Below are 16,354 nucleotides of genomic sequence, written 5' to 3' on the forward strand. Positions count from 1 at the left end.
GGCACGTGTGTTTAGGAGTGTATAAATGTAGAAGGCTAATCGTGTGTTTAGGAGTGTATACATGTACAAGGTTAGGCGTGTGTGTTTAGGAGTGTATACATGTACAAGATTAAGCACGTGTGCTTAAAAATGTATACACGTACAAGGTTAAGTGTGTGTGTTTAGAAGTGTATACACGTACATGGTTAAGCGTGTGTGTTTAGGAGTGTATACATGTACAAGGTTAAGCGTGTGTGTTTAGGAGTGTATACATGTACAAGGTTAAGCGTGTGTGTATAGAAGTGTATACATGTACAAGATTAAGCGTGTGTGTTTAGGAGTGTATACATGTACAAGGTTAAGAGTGTGTGTTTAGGAGTATATACATATACAAGGTTAAGTGTGTGTGTTTAGGAGTGTAAACATGTACAAGGTTAAGCATGTGTGTTTAGAAGTGTAAACATGTACAAGATTAAGCGTGTGTGTTTAGGAGTGTATACATGTACAAGGTTAAGCGTGTATGTACAAGGTTAAGCGTGTGTGTTTAGTAGTGTATACATGTACAAGGTTAAGCGTGTGTGTGTACAAGGCTTAGCGTGTGTGTTTAGGAGTGTATACATGTACAAGGTTAAGCGTCTGTGTTTAGGAGTGTACACATGTACATAGTTAAGCGTGTGTGTTTAAAAGTGTATACATGTACAAGGTTAAGCGCGTGTCTAGGATTGTATACACGTACAAGGTTAAGCGTGTGGGTTTAGGAGTGTATACACGTACAAGGTTAAGTGTGTGTCTACGATTGTATACACGTACAAGGTTAAGCGTGTGTGTTTAGGAGTGTATACACGTACAAGGTTAAGCGTGTGTCTAGGAGTGTATACATGTACAAGGTTAAGAGTGTGTGTTTAGGAGTGTATACATGTACAAGGTAAAGCGTGTGTGTACAAGGTTAATCATGTGTGTTTAGGAGTGTATACATGTACAAAGCTAAGCAAGCATGTGTGTTTAGGAGTGTATACATGTACAAGATTAAGCGTGTGTGTTTAGGAGTGTATACATGTACAAGGTTAAGCGTGTGTGTTTAGGAGTGTATACACGTACAAGGTTAAGCGTGTGTCTAGGATTGTATACACGTACAAGGTTAAGTGTGTGTGTTTAGGAGTGTATACATGTACAAGGTTAAGCATGTGTCTAGGAGTGTATACATGTACATGGTTAAGTGTGTGTGTTTAGGAGTGTATACATGTACAAGGTTAAGCGTGTGTGTTTAGGAGTGTATACATGTACATAGTTAAGCGTGTGTGTTTAAAAGTGTATACATGTACAAGGTTAAGCGTGTGTCTAGGATTGTATACATGTACATGGTTAAGTGTGTGTGTTTAGGAGTGTATACATGTACAAGGTTAAGCGTGTGTCTTTAGGAGTGTATACACGTACAAGGTTAAGCGTGTGTCTAGGATTGTAAACACGTACAAGGTTAAGCGTGTGTGTTTAGGAGTGTATACAGGTACAAGGTTCAGCGTGTGTCTAGGAGTGTATACATATACAAGGTTAAGCATGTGTGTTTAGGAGTGTAAACATGTAGAAGGTTAAGCATGTGTGTTTAGAAGTGTATACATGTACAAGATTAAGCGTGTGTGTTTTCGGAGTGTATACATGTACAAGGTTAAGCGTGTGTTTACAAGGTTAAGCGTGTGTGTTTAGGAATGTATACATGTACAAGGTTAAGCGTGTGTGTTTAGGAGTGTATACATGTACATAGTTAAGCGTGTGTGTTTAAAAGTGTATACATGTACAAGGTTAAGCGCGTGTCTAGGATTGTATACACGTACAAGGTTAAGCGTGTGTCTAGGATTGTATACATGTACAAGGTTAAGCGTGTGTGTTTAGGAGTGTATACATGTACATAGTTAAGCGTGTGTGTTTAAAAGTGTATACATGTAAAAGGTTCAGCATGTGTCTAGGAGTGTATACATGTACAAGGTTAAGTGTGTGTGTTTACGAGTGTATACATGTACACGATTAAGCGTTTATGTTTAGGAGTGTATACATGTACAAGGTTAAGCGTGTGTGTTTAGGAGTGTAAACATGTACAAGGTTAAGAGTGTGTGTTTAGCAGTGTATACATATACAAGGTTAAGCATGTGTGTTTAGGAGTGTAAACATGTACAAGGTTAAGCATGTGTGTTTAGGAGTGTATACATGTACAAGATTAAGTGTGTGTGTTTAGGAGTGTATACATGTACAAGGTTAAGCGTGTGTACAAGGTTAAGCATGTGTGTTTAGGAGTGTATACATGTACAAGATTAAGTGTGTGTGTTTAGGAGTGTATACATGTACAAGGTTAAGCGTGTGTGTTTAGGAGTGTATACATGTACATGGTTAAGCGTGTGTGTTTTGGAGTGTATACACGTACAAGGTTAAGCGTTTGTCTAGGATTGTATACACGTACAAGGTTAAGTGTGTGTGTTTAGGAGTGTATACATGTACAAGGTTAAGTGTGTGTGTTTAGGAGTGTATACATGTACACGATTAAGCGTGTGTATTTAGGAGTGTATACATGTACAAGGTTAAGCGTGTGTGTTTAAAAGTGTATACATGTACAAGGTTAAGCGTGTGTGTCTAGGAGTGTATACATGTACAAGGTTAAGTGTGTGTGTTTAGGAGTGTATACATGTACAAGGTTCAGCGTGTGTCTAGGAGTGTATACATGTACATGGTTATGTGTGTGTGTTTAGGAGTGTATACATGTACACGATTAAACGTGTGTGTTTAGGAGTGTATACATGTACAAGGTTAAGCGTGTGTGTTTAGGAGTGTAAACATGTACAAGGTTAAGCATGTGTGTTTAGGAGTGTATACATGTACATAGTTAAGCATGTGTGTTTAAAAGTGTATACATGTACAAGGTTAAGCGTGTGTCTAGGATTGTATACACGTACAAGGTTAAGCGTGTGTCTTTAGGAGTGTATACACGTACAAGGTTAAGCGTGTGTCTAGAATTGTATACACGTACAAGGTTAAGCGTGTGTCTTTAGGAGTTTATACACGTACAAGGTTAAGCGTGTGTCTAGGATTGTATACATGTACAAGGTTAAGCGTGTGTGTTTAGGAGTGTATACATGTACAAGGTTCAGCGTGTGTCTAGGAGTGTATACATGTACACGATTAAGCGTGTGTGTTTAGGAGTGTATACATGTACAAGGTTAAGCGTGTGTGTTTAGGAGTGTATACATGTACATAGTTAAGCGTGTGTGTTTAAAAGTGTATACATGTACAAGGTTAAGCGTGTGTGTTTAGGAGTGTATACACGTACAAGGTTAAGCATTTGTCTAGGATTGTATACACGTACAAGGTTAAGTGTGTGTGTTTAGGAGTGTATACATGTACAAGGTTCAGCGTGTGTCTAGGAGTGTATACATGTACAAGGTTAAGTGTGTGTGTTTAGGAGTGTATACATGTACACGATTAAGCGTGTGTGTTTAGGAGTGTATACATGTAAAGGTTAAGCGTGTGTGTTTAGGAGTGTATACATGTACAAGGTTAAGCGTGTGTGTTTAGGAATGTATACATGTACATAGTTAAGCGTGTGTGTTTAGGAGTGTATACATGTACAAGGTTAAGCGTGTGTGTTTAGGAGTGTATACATGTACATAGTTAAGCATGTGTGTTTAAAAGTGTATACATGTACAAGGTTAAGCGTGTGTGTCTAGGAGTGTATACATGTACAAGATTAAGCGTGTGTGTTTAGGAGTGTATACATGTACAAGGTTAAGTGTGTGTGTTAAGGAGTGTACTGTTTAATTCTACCTGTGCACTGTTTTTTCTACATCCTATGTTCCTCCATGGAATATATCTTTTAATGTATTATCAATAAATATTGACTTTTTACTTACAGCTGCTGCCACTACTTTCATTTTTTGGATTATTTATGTCTAAAGCCTGTTCGGCAGCAGCATACCCCACACCAAGTGGTGCTTGTTCCCTATTGGACTGTTTGCGTGGAGTACCTGCCCAACCTACCAATTGACTTGCTTCGAGGAAAAGGTGTGTGTTGCGGTTACATCAGAGGAGAACACGTATTGTGTACACGCCAGCAGGAATCCTGGAAGACGCCGGCGTTCTTGTTCAATGGTGGTGGTGTGTCCCGATGGTCGGGGAGAGATGGTAAGTGAGTGTAAGGTTTCACTCTGTTCCCTCTCCCACATTTACCCCACAGATCTGCTTTGAACGACTGGAATATCTCTGACCTTATTACTGCCTATTACCACTTATCACCGCTAGACGAAGTCCTACATACTTCTGGATCAAGCTGCCGTAGGAGGTTGGGAGGTACATACACGGTCTCGGAGCTGTTAGGATCACAGTTTTCTTAAAGTGTGTTCTACTTTTCAGTATCGTCGCAGGATACAGGTAATCTCCAGGAATATACGTTGCATCGAATTGCAGTTTTAGGTATATTTTATCCTGTGAATATGAACACCTGAAGTCCTACACCATTTATATTCACCAGAGTGTATTTAAAATAATATAGTAGCGGGTTTTCTACTTGCTATGCATGGGAACAGCACTTATAACATATAGAAAGCCACGCATAGTGACCATTCAGAACTACATTGTTCTCTTTTCGGTTTTGTGTTAAGGAGTGTATACATGTACAAGATTAAGCGTGTGTGTCTAGGAGTGTATACATGTACAAGATTAAGCGTGTGTGTTTAGGAGTGTATACATGTACAAGGCTAAGTGTGTGTGTGTTAAGGAGTGTATACATGTACAAGATTAAGCGTGTGTGTTTAGGATTGTATACATGTACATGGATAAGCGTGTGTGTTTAGGAGTATATACATGTACAAGGTTAAGCATGTGTGTTTAGGAGTGTTTACATGTACATGGTTAAGCGTGTGTTTTTAGGAGTGTATACATGTACAAGGTTAAGCGTGTGTGTCTAGGAGTGTATACATGTACAAGGTTAAGCACGTGTGTTTAGGAGTCTATACATGTACAAGATTAAGCATGTGTGTTTAGGAGTGTATACATACACAAGGTTAAGTGTGTGTGTTAAGGAGGATTAACACGTACAAGATTAAGCGTGTGTTTAGGAGTGTATACATTTACAAGATTAAGCATGTGTGTTTAGGAGTGTATACATGTACAAGATTAAGCGTGTGTGTTTAGGAGTGTATACACATACAAGATTAAGTGTGTGTGTTTAGGAGTGTATACATGTACAAGGTTAAGCGTGTGTTTAGGAGTGTATACATGTACAAGATTAAAGAGACACTGAACCCAATTTTTTTCTTTTGTAATTCAGGTAGAGCATGCAACTTTAATCAACTTTCTAATTTACTTCTATTATCAAATTTTCTTCGTTCTCTTGCTATCTTTATTTGAAAAATAAAACATCTAAGCAATTTTTTGTTTCAGACTCTGGACAGCACTTGTTTATTGGTTGTTGAATTTATCCACCAATCAGCAAGAACAACCCAGGCTGTTCACCAAAACAGGGCCAGCATCTAAACTTACATTCTTGCTTTTCAAATAAAGATACCAAGAGAATGAAGAAATTTTGATAATAGGAGTAAATAGGAAAGTTGCTTAAAATTGCATGCTCTATCTGAATCACAAAATAAAAAAATTGGGTTCGGTGTCCCTTTAAGTGTGTGTACGCATAGGCAAGAGTACCCGTTTGCTTTTGAGAGTCTTTGCATGGACAAATAAATTATTGCAAACACTCTCATTTACATGTGACAGAATTTTAACACACATACACATATGATTCTTTTACTTAAAGGCACAGGCTATTGTACCATCAGAATGTTAAATAAAGAAATATAAAAACATTCTGGATAATCCTTGTCTCTGGGGTAAGTATGAATAGTTTCTGAGAGATGCTGATGTCATTTCAGTAATTGTTTTTTAGTTGTGGGATGGAACAGGCATGTATGAGCTACCTTCTTGTGAAGCCGTATGCACCTACAAGGGAAGATCAATAAGTCCTAATCCTGTTATAGAAAGAAAACACTTAGACCATGAAATGTTTTTTTATTCTTTACCATAATCTCCCTTTAGCTCAACACACTTGTGCTACTGAGGATTTCACGCCTTTTAACAATGTTTATTTTCCTGAGCGTCCAGCATTAACAACCACCATCACTGTGATCTTTCAAACATAATAACATGTATTAGTCACTGGGGGTAATGTCTAGTGACTAGGGGTGAATTTGAATCCAGCTTCAGCAATGACAGTCTTCGCAATTGAAACACTGTGTTGGTGTTTGACTCAACTTGCCATGTCTCCTCATACGTAGTTGCTTTGTGAAATTTTCCATTCAAGATGCCATATTGGTCAATCATCAATTCCCGCTCGATATCACAAACTTGCCAAAACCTGCTTGGACACATATTTTCTTAGTAGGAGGACAGTCATGGTTCTTCAAGTTCTTGAATTGTGATTTTGTCTCAGGATTGAAGTGGTGTATCCACAACTCATTCATAGTGACAAATCTTCTATAGGAATCACCAGGATTCCACTGAAATATTACCAGAAATGTTTACCAAATCCCTGACCATTGTTTCTCCTGGTCTGCAGTAAACATTTGGAGTACTCATCATGCTGACAATACTCTTATATCTAAAACCTCCAATCCCATCACCTTTTCCTTAATTTTCTCTACGGTTTCTTTAGTGGCAACTGTTGTTGGGAGACCAGAGAGCAACTTCACAAAACTCCTTTTGCCGGATTAGACTCACAATACTACATTTTAACTGTGGTGTAAGATGGAGCAGAGTCTACTAATGTATCAACCATTTCCTTATGAAGTTACATTTTTATATCTGAGTATCCGTCCCATTTCTATTAATTCCTCAACTGCTCACACAAATATCTTTAAATATGAAAAGGTTAATGTTAGAAACTTGAAATGTGGCACTTGTTCACGTAAAATATTCTTTCATTGCAGTTATGAAAACCAGAGCTCACCAGTTTTAGAACTTACGAATCAACCTTTGTATCCCTATCACATATGCCCATCCACTGCAGATAGTACATTAAAATGAATCACAATCAATTACAAATGATATTATCAATATTTGAGTTTCTCATCACTTACTGCAGTTTTCCTCATCACTCCCATCTGGACAATCCTCAAATCCGTTGCACTGGAAGCGCCCGATAATACAGTGAATGCCGCTTGCGCAGGGGAAGAAAGTTGGGCCACACTTGGATTTGACCTTAGCTGCAAGAAAATAGAAAGTGAGGAGGAGGTAAGGGTCTGAACAAAAATGGTGTAAATATAATTATGGATTATATGGAGAAATAAGAATTAAATGAAGGGTTTTTAGTTGACAAACATTTTGAGAACAAAAATGAGTTATAGGACAACTGTATATGGAGCAGCTAGTGAGTTATGGGAAAGATTTGTATGGAACAATACAAGTTATAGGCAGAGATCATATACAGTATATGTCTCGGTGTGTGACATTATACACATATGGGACTCTCGGTGTGTAGCATTACATATAGGACATTCGGTGTGTAACATTATATACATATGGGACTCTCCGTGTGTAATATTATATACATATGGGACTCTCGGTATGGTATTAAACCCATCAAGTATACAATTATAAAACGTTTCTTTACATTATGATAACATGACTCATCACTGGTGGTGGGTATACAACTTCAAACCAGTTGGGTTTAGGTAAAGACTCTTCCTTTATATACACTCTCCTTACTGGCAGCGTTTGGCTCTTGCCATGCTAAGATGTATTTGGAGAAAGAAAGAAAGAAAGAAAGAAAGAAAGAAAGAAAGAAAGAAAGAAAGAAAGAAAGAAAGAAAGAAAGAAAGAAAGAAAGAAAGAAAGAAAGAAAGAAAGAAAGAGGATTCTTCTCAACAAAAAATCTGGAAAAAGACCAGGTTCTAGCCACACAAAGTTTGTATAAGGGGAAATCTAGATATTATATCAATTTGAATTTGATGAAATTTATTTATATTGATCCTTTTCTCATTCTTGTGATGTAAATCATCACTAGTTCATCTGTTATACAGTGACCATGAGAAGGTCAAATGGGAAGAACTTCCTTGTTTAGGTGTGAGGGCAGGCTGACTGCAAAACCTTATCTCCAGAGAGGTGACCATATGGAACTTAATCTCTGGGCCACCATACTGCTTGCTTTCATCGGCTGCTATTGTAGTGCTTAATATATAATTTTTCTTGTTAATTTGTGTCCTTTTTGGGAGGAAAGGGAACAAGAACACTTTTCAGATGTATTTTACAAGAAAAACAGGCAACATCTATAACATAATAGCGTTTGTAACGCGTCCGGCACCGCCGTCAGTTGCACGCGCAGCCTGCAGCATGAGACAGCTTCAAGAGCTCCAGCTCTCAGCTGTAACATAACAGCTGAGAGCTGGAGCTCCAGAAGCTTCAGGCATCTGCAGCATATGGAGATGGAGCGCGATCGGTCACTGTGTGTGTCACCGTCTGTAACGATCTTCTGCTGGAGCCGGCGGGAGGCAGGTGGGTGGCTCAGCAGCAGAGGGGGGAGGTAGTGGGAGTGCCCTACTACAGAAAGGAAAAAAAAACGACAGGGAGAGATGGGGCAGCTACACTACAGAAAAGGGTTTTGGGGGTGGGGTTAGCTGCTGGTACCTGAGATGGCGGCAATAGAAGGGGGAGGGTTAGAGAGCTGTTTGAGGGGAGATCAGGGACAGAGGGATAGGGACAGAGGGAGTGAGGGATAGGGACAGGGGCAGAGGGATAGGAACAGAGGCAGAATCAACCCAAGAGAGGTGAAAGGGCTCTCACTTGGAAAAAAGACTACATATATAGCACTCAAAGGGTTAATGTATCATAAATTAACATTTATTGATTGGCAAGAATGAGTTGCAAAAAGAGAGATAACTGTACTCAAAAAGTGAACAATTGCTGCTCAACGTTTAAAACATAACTTTTATTTAATGAAATTCACACATAAAATATAAGAAAATACATAGTTAAAAACGCTCTCAGGAGCCCAATAAAGGTCAAATGACCCTAGTTATGGTTGGTTAAATGAGAAGATGTTATATTATATAAATATCCTGCAAGAGTGCCTATATATTCAGTAACTTAAATCTACTCTCAATGCAGTGTGTCTAGAGGTTAAATTAAATCCACCGGGTATGTAGAATCACACTGTATTCTCAGCTTGAGTGTAGTATGTTACTTGTCCGTTGCTGATGGGAGGTGCCAGCCCATAGAGGTTGAGTATACCTTCTGTGTGTTAAATAGAGCTACTATATAACATCTTAACTGGTAACTGTAGCGCTACTAAATTAGCAACCAAAGCTTGAATATCTTCAAAGCTGTCTAAACTAGATATTGAACAAACGAGTTGTAAAGTTGCTCACTTAGATTTAGTGAACAGAAATGTAGTTTATGTGTTCAATAAGACTCTGAATAGTTAAGAAGAAACATAAGAATTACTATATATACCTGCATCAACTGATGTGTCCCCTGGAGGGGTTGATAGACAGCCGATAGTGTGCTTTCAAATGTTTAAATAACAGAAACAAAATGCTCCGAGGAATTTAATCCCATTGTACAGTTTCTAATAATAGCTTAACAATTAATTGCACTAGGGTTTCAGATGCATTGTATATAAATAAATATAAATAGTCCTTGTATTAGGTTTAAATTCTGAATAACATGAAAATCATTCTTAAAGTGTTGCTAAAAACGATGTAAATAGCACCTTTGAAAATTGAGCGTATATTTATATATCAGGTTCAGCTCGAACATAACATTAAAGATAATTCCTAATGTGTAGTGGAACTGCAGGAAGTGCGGTCAGCAACACTTCTAAAGTTTAGTCTAGTTGCATATATATAATGTTAGTCCATCCTCCCGTATGGTCAGTACAAGTAAATGTAAAAAATAAAAATCACTGTCACATTCATCTAAGTACTGATACCTTTACCTCTAATAGATAGATTCAATGAGAGACGGTACCTAATGTCAGCCCTCGGTCAGACCTTTACTATATAGGTCAGATTATTAGAGATATAGCCGTGCTGGTCAAAGTGGATAGAAACTAAACCTAAGTGGTTATATTGTGGAGCTCCACTATTATAGCTGTTTGCACTATATTATTGAACAAGATTATTAATAAAATAAAATTACCAACAAACTAGAAAGAGCACCCTGAGGCTGTCTAAAATACAGGAGCTCAAAGACTCCTCACCATTTCCCTAACGTCCCTGACATGTTTCGCCCTAACAGCTTTTTTGAAAGCCCTAGAACACACTGCATTGAGAGTAGATTTAAGTTACTGAATATATAGGCAGTTTAACCCTTTAAGGACACAGCTTTCAGTTTGCTCAATTATTTTAGGTTAACTATCTTGCAGGACATTTATATAATATAACATCTTCTCATTTAACCAACCATAACTAGGGTCACTTGACCGTTATTGGGCTCCTGAGAGCGTTTTTAACTATGTATTTTCTTATATATTATGTGTGAATTTAATTAAATAAAAGTTATGTTTTAAACGTTGAGCAGCAATTGTTCACTTTTTGAGTACAGTTATCTCTCTTTTTGCAACTCATTCTTGCCAATCAATAAATGTTAATTTATGATACATTAACCCTTTGAGTGCTATATATGTAGTCTTTTTTCCAAGTGAGAGCCCTTTCACCTCTCTTGGGTTGATTCTGTCATTGCATCACTACATAGCACCTATTCTATCATAGCACCTATTCTATCCGGTCTATATACTATAATCCAGGGATATAGTCCCTCTCTTTTTAGTGGGAAATAGGTTAATCAAAAAATATATATATATTTATAAGTAGTGCCATTGGCCCTTTTTCTTTTTCATGGATTGGAACAGAGGGATAGGGAAGACATAGGGACAGAGGGATAGGGATAGAGGGACAGAGGAATAGGGATAGAGGGACAGGGACAGAGGGATAGGGATAGAAGGACAGGGACAGAGGAATAGGGATAGAGGGACAGGGACAGAGGAATAGGGATAGAGGGACAGGGACAGAGGAATAGGGATAGAGGGACAGGGACAGAGGAATAGGGATAGAAGGACAGGGACAGAGGAATAGGGATAGAGGGACAGGGACAGATGAATAGGTATAGAGGGACAGGGACAAAGGAATAGGGATAGAGGGACAAAGGGATAGGGACAGAGGGATAGGGATAGAGGGACAGGGACAGAGGAATAGGGATAGAGGGACAGGGACAGAGGAATAGGGATAGAGAGACAGGGACAGAGGAATAGGGATAGAAGGACAGGGACAGAGGAATAGGGATAGAGGGACAGGGACAGAGGAATAGGGATAGAGGGACAGGGACAGAGGAACAGGGACAGAGGAATAGGGATAGAAGGACAGGGACAGATGAATAGGGATAGAGGGACAGGGACAAAAGAATAGGGATAGAGGGACAAAGGGATAGGGACAGAGGGATAGGGACAGAGGGATAGGGACAGGGATAGAGGGACAGAGGGATAGGGACAGGGACAAAGGGATAGGGACAGGGATAGAGGGACAGAGGGATAGGGGCAGGGATAGAGGGAAAGGGACAGGGACAGAGGGATAGGGACAGGGATAGAGGGACAGGTGGATAGGGACAGAGACAGAGGAATAGGGACAGAGGGACAGGGTTATATAGGAATAGAGGGATAGGAACAAAGGGATAGGGATAGAGGGATAGGGACAGAGGGATAGGGACGGAGGGATAGGGATGGAGGGATAGGGATGGAGGGATAGGGATGGAGGGATAGGTATGGAGGGACAGATAGATAGGGATAGAATAGACTGCCCTCTGGGCAGGCTTATCATCTAGTAAATAATAAATTACATTTTAACATTGTTTTATTTTGTGGACAGAATGAATTATGAGTTTACCGTCTCCTCAAATCCTATATAATAAAAGGCCAAGTGTGTCATTCGCAGTAGTGACTGCGCGCGAGGACAAACACACCTGGCCTTCCAACTGACCTCCCTGGCGTCGGGTGGTGGAGGGGGCATGGCCGGGTGCGGAGTGGGCGTGGCGGGGTGCGACATGGACGTGGCCGGGCACGACACGGGCGGGGGCGGATGGGATGTGGGCGGGGCCGGGGCGTGATGCGGGCGGGGCCGAGACAGAGAGCTCTAAAGAGGGGGATAGAGAGAGCAGAAGAGGTGGGATAGAGAGAGGGAGACAGCAAAAGAGAGAGGGAGAGAGAGAGACAGCAAAAGAGAGAGGGGGAGAGAGATAGCAAAAGAGAGAGGGAGAGAGAGACAGCAAAAGAGAGGGGGGAGAGAGACAGCAAGAGAGAGAGGGGAGAGTGTGCAAAAGAGAGGGGGGAGAGTGCGCAAAAGAGAGGGGGGAGAGTGTGCAAAAGAGAAGGGGGAGAGTGCGCAAAAGAGAGGGGGGAGAGTGTGCAAAAGAGAGGGGGGGAGAGTGTGCAAAAGAGAGGGGGGAGAGTTCGCAAAAGAGAGGTGGTGCGCAAAAGAGAGGGGGAGGGAGAGCAAAAGAGAGGGGGGAGAGAGCGCAAAAGAGAGGGGGGAGAGAGAGCGCAAAAGAGAGGGGGGGAGAGCACAAAAGAGAGGGGGAGAGAGCGCAAAAGAGAGGGGGGAGAGGGCGCAAAAGAGAGAGGGGAGAGAGACAGGAAAAGAGAGGGGGGAGAGTGCGCAAAAGAGAGGGTGGAGATTGCGCAAAAAAGAGGGGGGAGAGTGCGCAAAAGAGAGGGGGAAAGAGCACAAAAGAGAGCGGGGAGAGAGCACAAAAGAGAGCGGGGAGAGAGAGCAAAAGAGGGGGGGAGAGAGCGCAAAAGAGAGGGGGGAGAGAGCAAAAGAGAGGGGGGAGAGCGCAAAAGAGAGGGGGGAGAGAGCGCAAAAGAGAGGGGGAGAGAGCACAAAAGAGAGGGGGAAGAGAACGCAAAAGAGAGGGGGAAGAGAACCCAAAAGAGAGGGGAGAAAGAGCACAAAAGAGAGGGGGGAGAGGGGGGAGAGAGCGCAAAAGAGAGGGGGAAGAGAGCGCAAAAGAGAGTGGGGAGAGAGCGCAAAAGAGAGGGGGAGAGAGCACAAAAGAGAGAGAGAGACACCAAACGAGAGGAGAGAGACAGCAAATGAGAGGAGAGAGAGCAAACGAGAGGGGGGAAGAGAGAGAGAAAAAGAGAGGGAGAGAGACAGCAAAAGAGGGGGAAAGAGAGAGAGCAAAAGAGAGGGGGAGAGACAGCAAAAAAGGGGGAGAGAGAGCAAAAGAGAGGGAGAGAGACAACAAAAAAGGGGGAGAGAGAGCAAAAGAGAGGGGGGAGAGAGAGAGCAAAAGAGAGGGGGAGAGAGAGAGCAAAAAAGATGGGGGAGAGAGAGAGCAAAAGAGAGGGGGGAGAGAGAGAGAGAGCAAAAGAGAGGGGGAGAGAGAGAGCAAAAAAGAGGGGGGGAGAGAGAGAGCAAAAAAGAGGGGGGGGGAGAGCGCAAAAGAGGGGGGAGAGAGCGCAAAAGAGAGGGGGAAGAGCGCAAAAGAGAGGGGGAAGAGTGCAAAAGAGAGGGGGAGAGAGCGCAATAGAGAGGGGGGAGAGAGTGCAAAAGAGAGGGGGAGAGAGCACAAAAGAGAGGGGGGAGAGAGCACAAAAGAGAAGGGGAGAGAGCACAAAAGAGAGGGGGAGAGTGAGCAAAAGAGAGGGAGAGAGACAACAAGAGAGGAGAGAGAGACACCAAATGAGAGGAGAGAGACAGCAAACGAGAGGAGAGAGAGCAAACGAGAGGGGGGAGAGAGAGAGCAAAAGAGAGGGAGAGAGACAGCAAAAGAGGGGGAGAGAGAGAGCAAAAGAGAGGGGGGAGAGAGAGAGCAAAAACATAATTTATGCTTACCTGATAAATTTATTTCTCTTGTAGTGTGTTCAGTCCACGGGTCATCCATTACTTATGGGATATATTCTCCTTCCCAACAGGAAGTTGCAAGAGGATCACCCAAGCAGAGCTGCTATATAGCTCCTCCCCTCACATGTCATATCCAGTCATTCGACCGAAACAAGACGAGAAAGGAGAAACTATAGGGTGCAGTGGTGACTGGAGTTATAATTTAAAATTTAGAAACTGCCTCAAAAAAGACAGGGCGGGCCGTGGACTGAACACACTACAAGAGAAATAAATTTATCAGGTAAGCATAAATTATGTTTTCTCTTGTTAAGTGTGTTCAGTCCACGGGTCATCCATTACTTATGGGATACCAATACCAAAGCTAAAGTACACGGATGATGGGAGGGACAAGGCAGGAACATTACACAGAAGGAACCACTGCCTGTAGAACCTTTCTCCCAAAAACAGCCTCCGAAGAAGCAAAAGTGTCAAATTTGTAAAATTTGGAAAAAGTATGAAGTGAAGACCAAGTTGCAGCCTTGCAAATCTGTTCAACAGAGGCCTCATTCTTAAAGGCCCAGGTGGAAGCCACAGCTCTAGTGGAATGAGCTGTAATTCTTTCAGGAGGCTGCTGTCCAGCAGTCTCATAGGCTAAACGTATTATGCTACGAAGCCAAAAAGAGAGAGAGGTAGCCGAAGCCTTTTGACCTCTCCTCTGTCCAGAGTAAACGACAAACAGAGAAGAAGTTTGCCGAAAATCTTTAGTTGCCTGTAAGTAGAACTTCAGGGCACGGACCACGTCTAGATTATGCAAAAGACGTTCCTTCTTTGAAGAAGGATTAGGACATAATGATGGAAAAACAATCTCTTGATTGATATTCCTGTTAGAAACAACCTTAGGTAAAAACCCAGGTTTAGCACGCAAGACTACCTTGTCTAAATGAAAGATCAGATAAGGAGAATCACAATGTAAGGCAGATAACTCAGAGACTCTTCGAGCCGAGGAAATAGCCATCAAAAACAGAACTTTCCAAGATAAAAGCTTAATATCAGTGGAATGAAGGGGTTCAAACGGAACACCCTGAAGAACTTTAAGAACCAAGTTTAAGCTCCACGGAGGAGCAACAGTCTTAAGCACAGGCTTAATCCTGGCCAAAGCCTGACAAAAAGCCTGGACGTCTGGATTCACTGCCAGACGCTTGTGTAAAAGAATAGACAGAGCAGAAATCTGTCCCTTTAGCGAACTAGCGGATAAACCCTTTTCTAAACCCTCTTGTAGAAAAGACAATATCCTAGGAATCTTAACCTTACTCCATGAGTAACTCTTGGATTCACACCAATATAAATATTTACGCCATATCTTATGGTAAATTTTTCTGGTCACAGGTTTCCGAGCCTGTATTAATGTATCAATAACCGACTCCGAGAAACCACGCTTCGATAGAATCAAGCGTTCAACCTCCATGCAGTCAGCCTCAGAGAAATTAGATTTGGATGGTTGAAAGGACCCTGAATTAGAAGGTCCTGCCTCAGAGGCAGAGACCATGGTGGACAGGACGACATGTCCACTAGGTCTGCATACCAGGTCCTGCGTGGCCACACAGGCGCTATCAGAATCACCGATGCTCTCTCCTGTTTGATCTTGGCAATCAGTCGAGGCAGTAACGGAAAAGGTGGAAACACATAAGCCATGTTGAAAACCCAAGGGGCTGCTAGTGCATCTATCAGCACCGCTCCCGGGTCCCTGGACCTGGATCCGTAGCACGGAAGCTTGGCATTCTGGCGAGATGCCATGAGATCCAGTTCCGGTTTGCCCCAACGAAGAATTAGTTGAGCAAATATCTCCGGATGAAGTTCCCACTCCCCCGGATGAAAAGTCTGGCGACTTAGAAAGTCCGCCTCCCAGTTCTCCACGCCTGGGATGTAGATTGCTGACAGGTGGCAAGAGTGAGACTCTGCCCAGCGAATTAGCTTTGAGACTTCTAACATCGCTAGGGAACTCCTGGTTCCTCCTTGATGATTGATGTAAGCTACAGTCGTGATGTTGTCCGACTGAAACCTGATGAACCTCAGTGTTGCTAACTGAGGCCAAGCTAGGAGAGCATTGAATATTGCTCTTAATTCCAGAATGTTTATTGGAAGGAGTTTCTCCTCCTGAGTCCACGATCCCTGAGCCTTTAGAGAGTTCCAGACTGCGCCCCAGCCTAGTAAGCTGGCATCTGTTGTTACAATCGTCCAATCTGGTCTGCGAAAGGTCATTCCTTTGTACAGATGAACCAGAGACAACCACCAGAGAAGAGAATCCCTGGTCTCCTGGTCCAGATACAGTAAAGGGGACAGATTTGAGTAATCCCCATTCCACTGACTTAGCATGCATAATTGCAGCGGTCTGAGATGCAGGTGCGCAAATGGCACTATGTCCATTGCCGTGACCATTAAGCCGATTACTTCCATGCACTGAGCTACTGATGGGCTTGGAATGGAATGAAGGACACGGCAAGCATTTAGAATTTTTGATAACCTGGACTCCGTCA

The 16,354-nt window shown here is 41.9% G+C and overlaps 1 protein-coding gene across 1 annotated transcript in view; it reads right to left on the reverse strand.

The window, feature by feature from the left end:
* Nucleotides 1-16,354, reverse strand: part of LDLRAD3 (low density lipoprotein receptor class A domain containing 3) — a 352,310-nt gene that overhangs the window by 173,426 nt on the left and 162,530 nt on the right. Inside the window, exon 3 of the mRNA XM_053720522.1 lies at nt 7,086-7,211. Coding sequence (XP_053576497.1) covers nt 7,086-7,211 — 126 coding nt within the window. The remainder of the gene's footprint in view (nt 1-7,085; nt 7,212-16,354) is intronic.

Source organism: Bombina bombina, chromosome 7, assembly GCF_027579735.1.
Source record: "Bombina bombina isolate aBomBom1 chromosome 7, aBomBom1.pri, whole genome shotgun sequence".
Taxonomy (NCBI): Eukaryota; Metazoa; Chordata; class Amphibia; order Anura; family Bombinatoridae; genus Bombina; species Bombina bombina.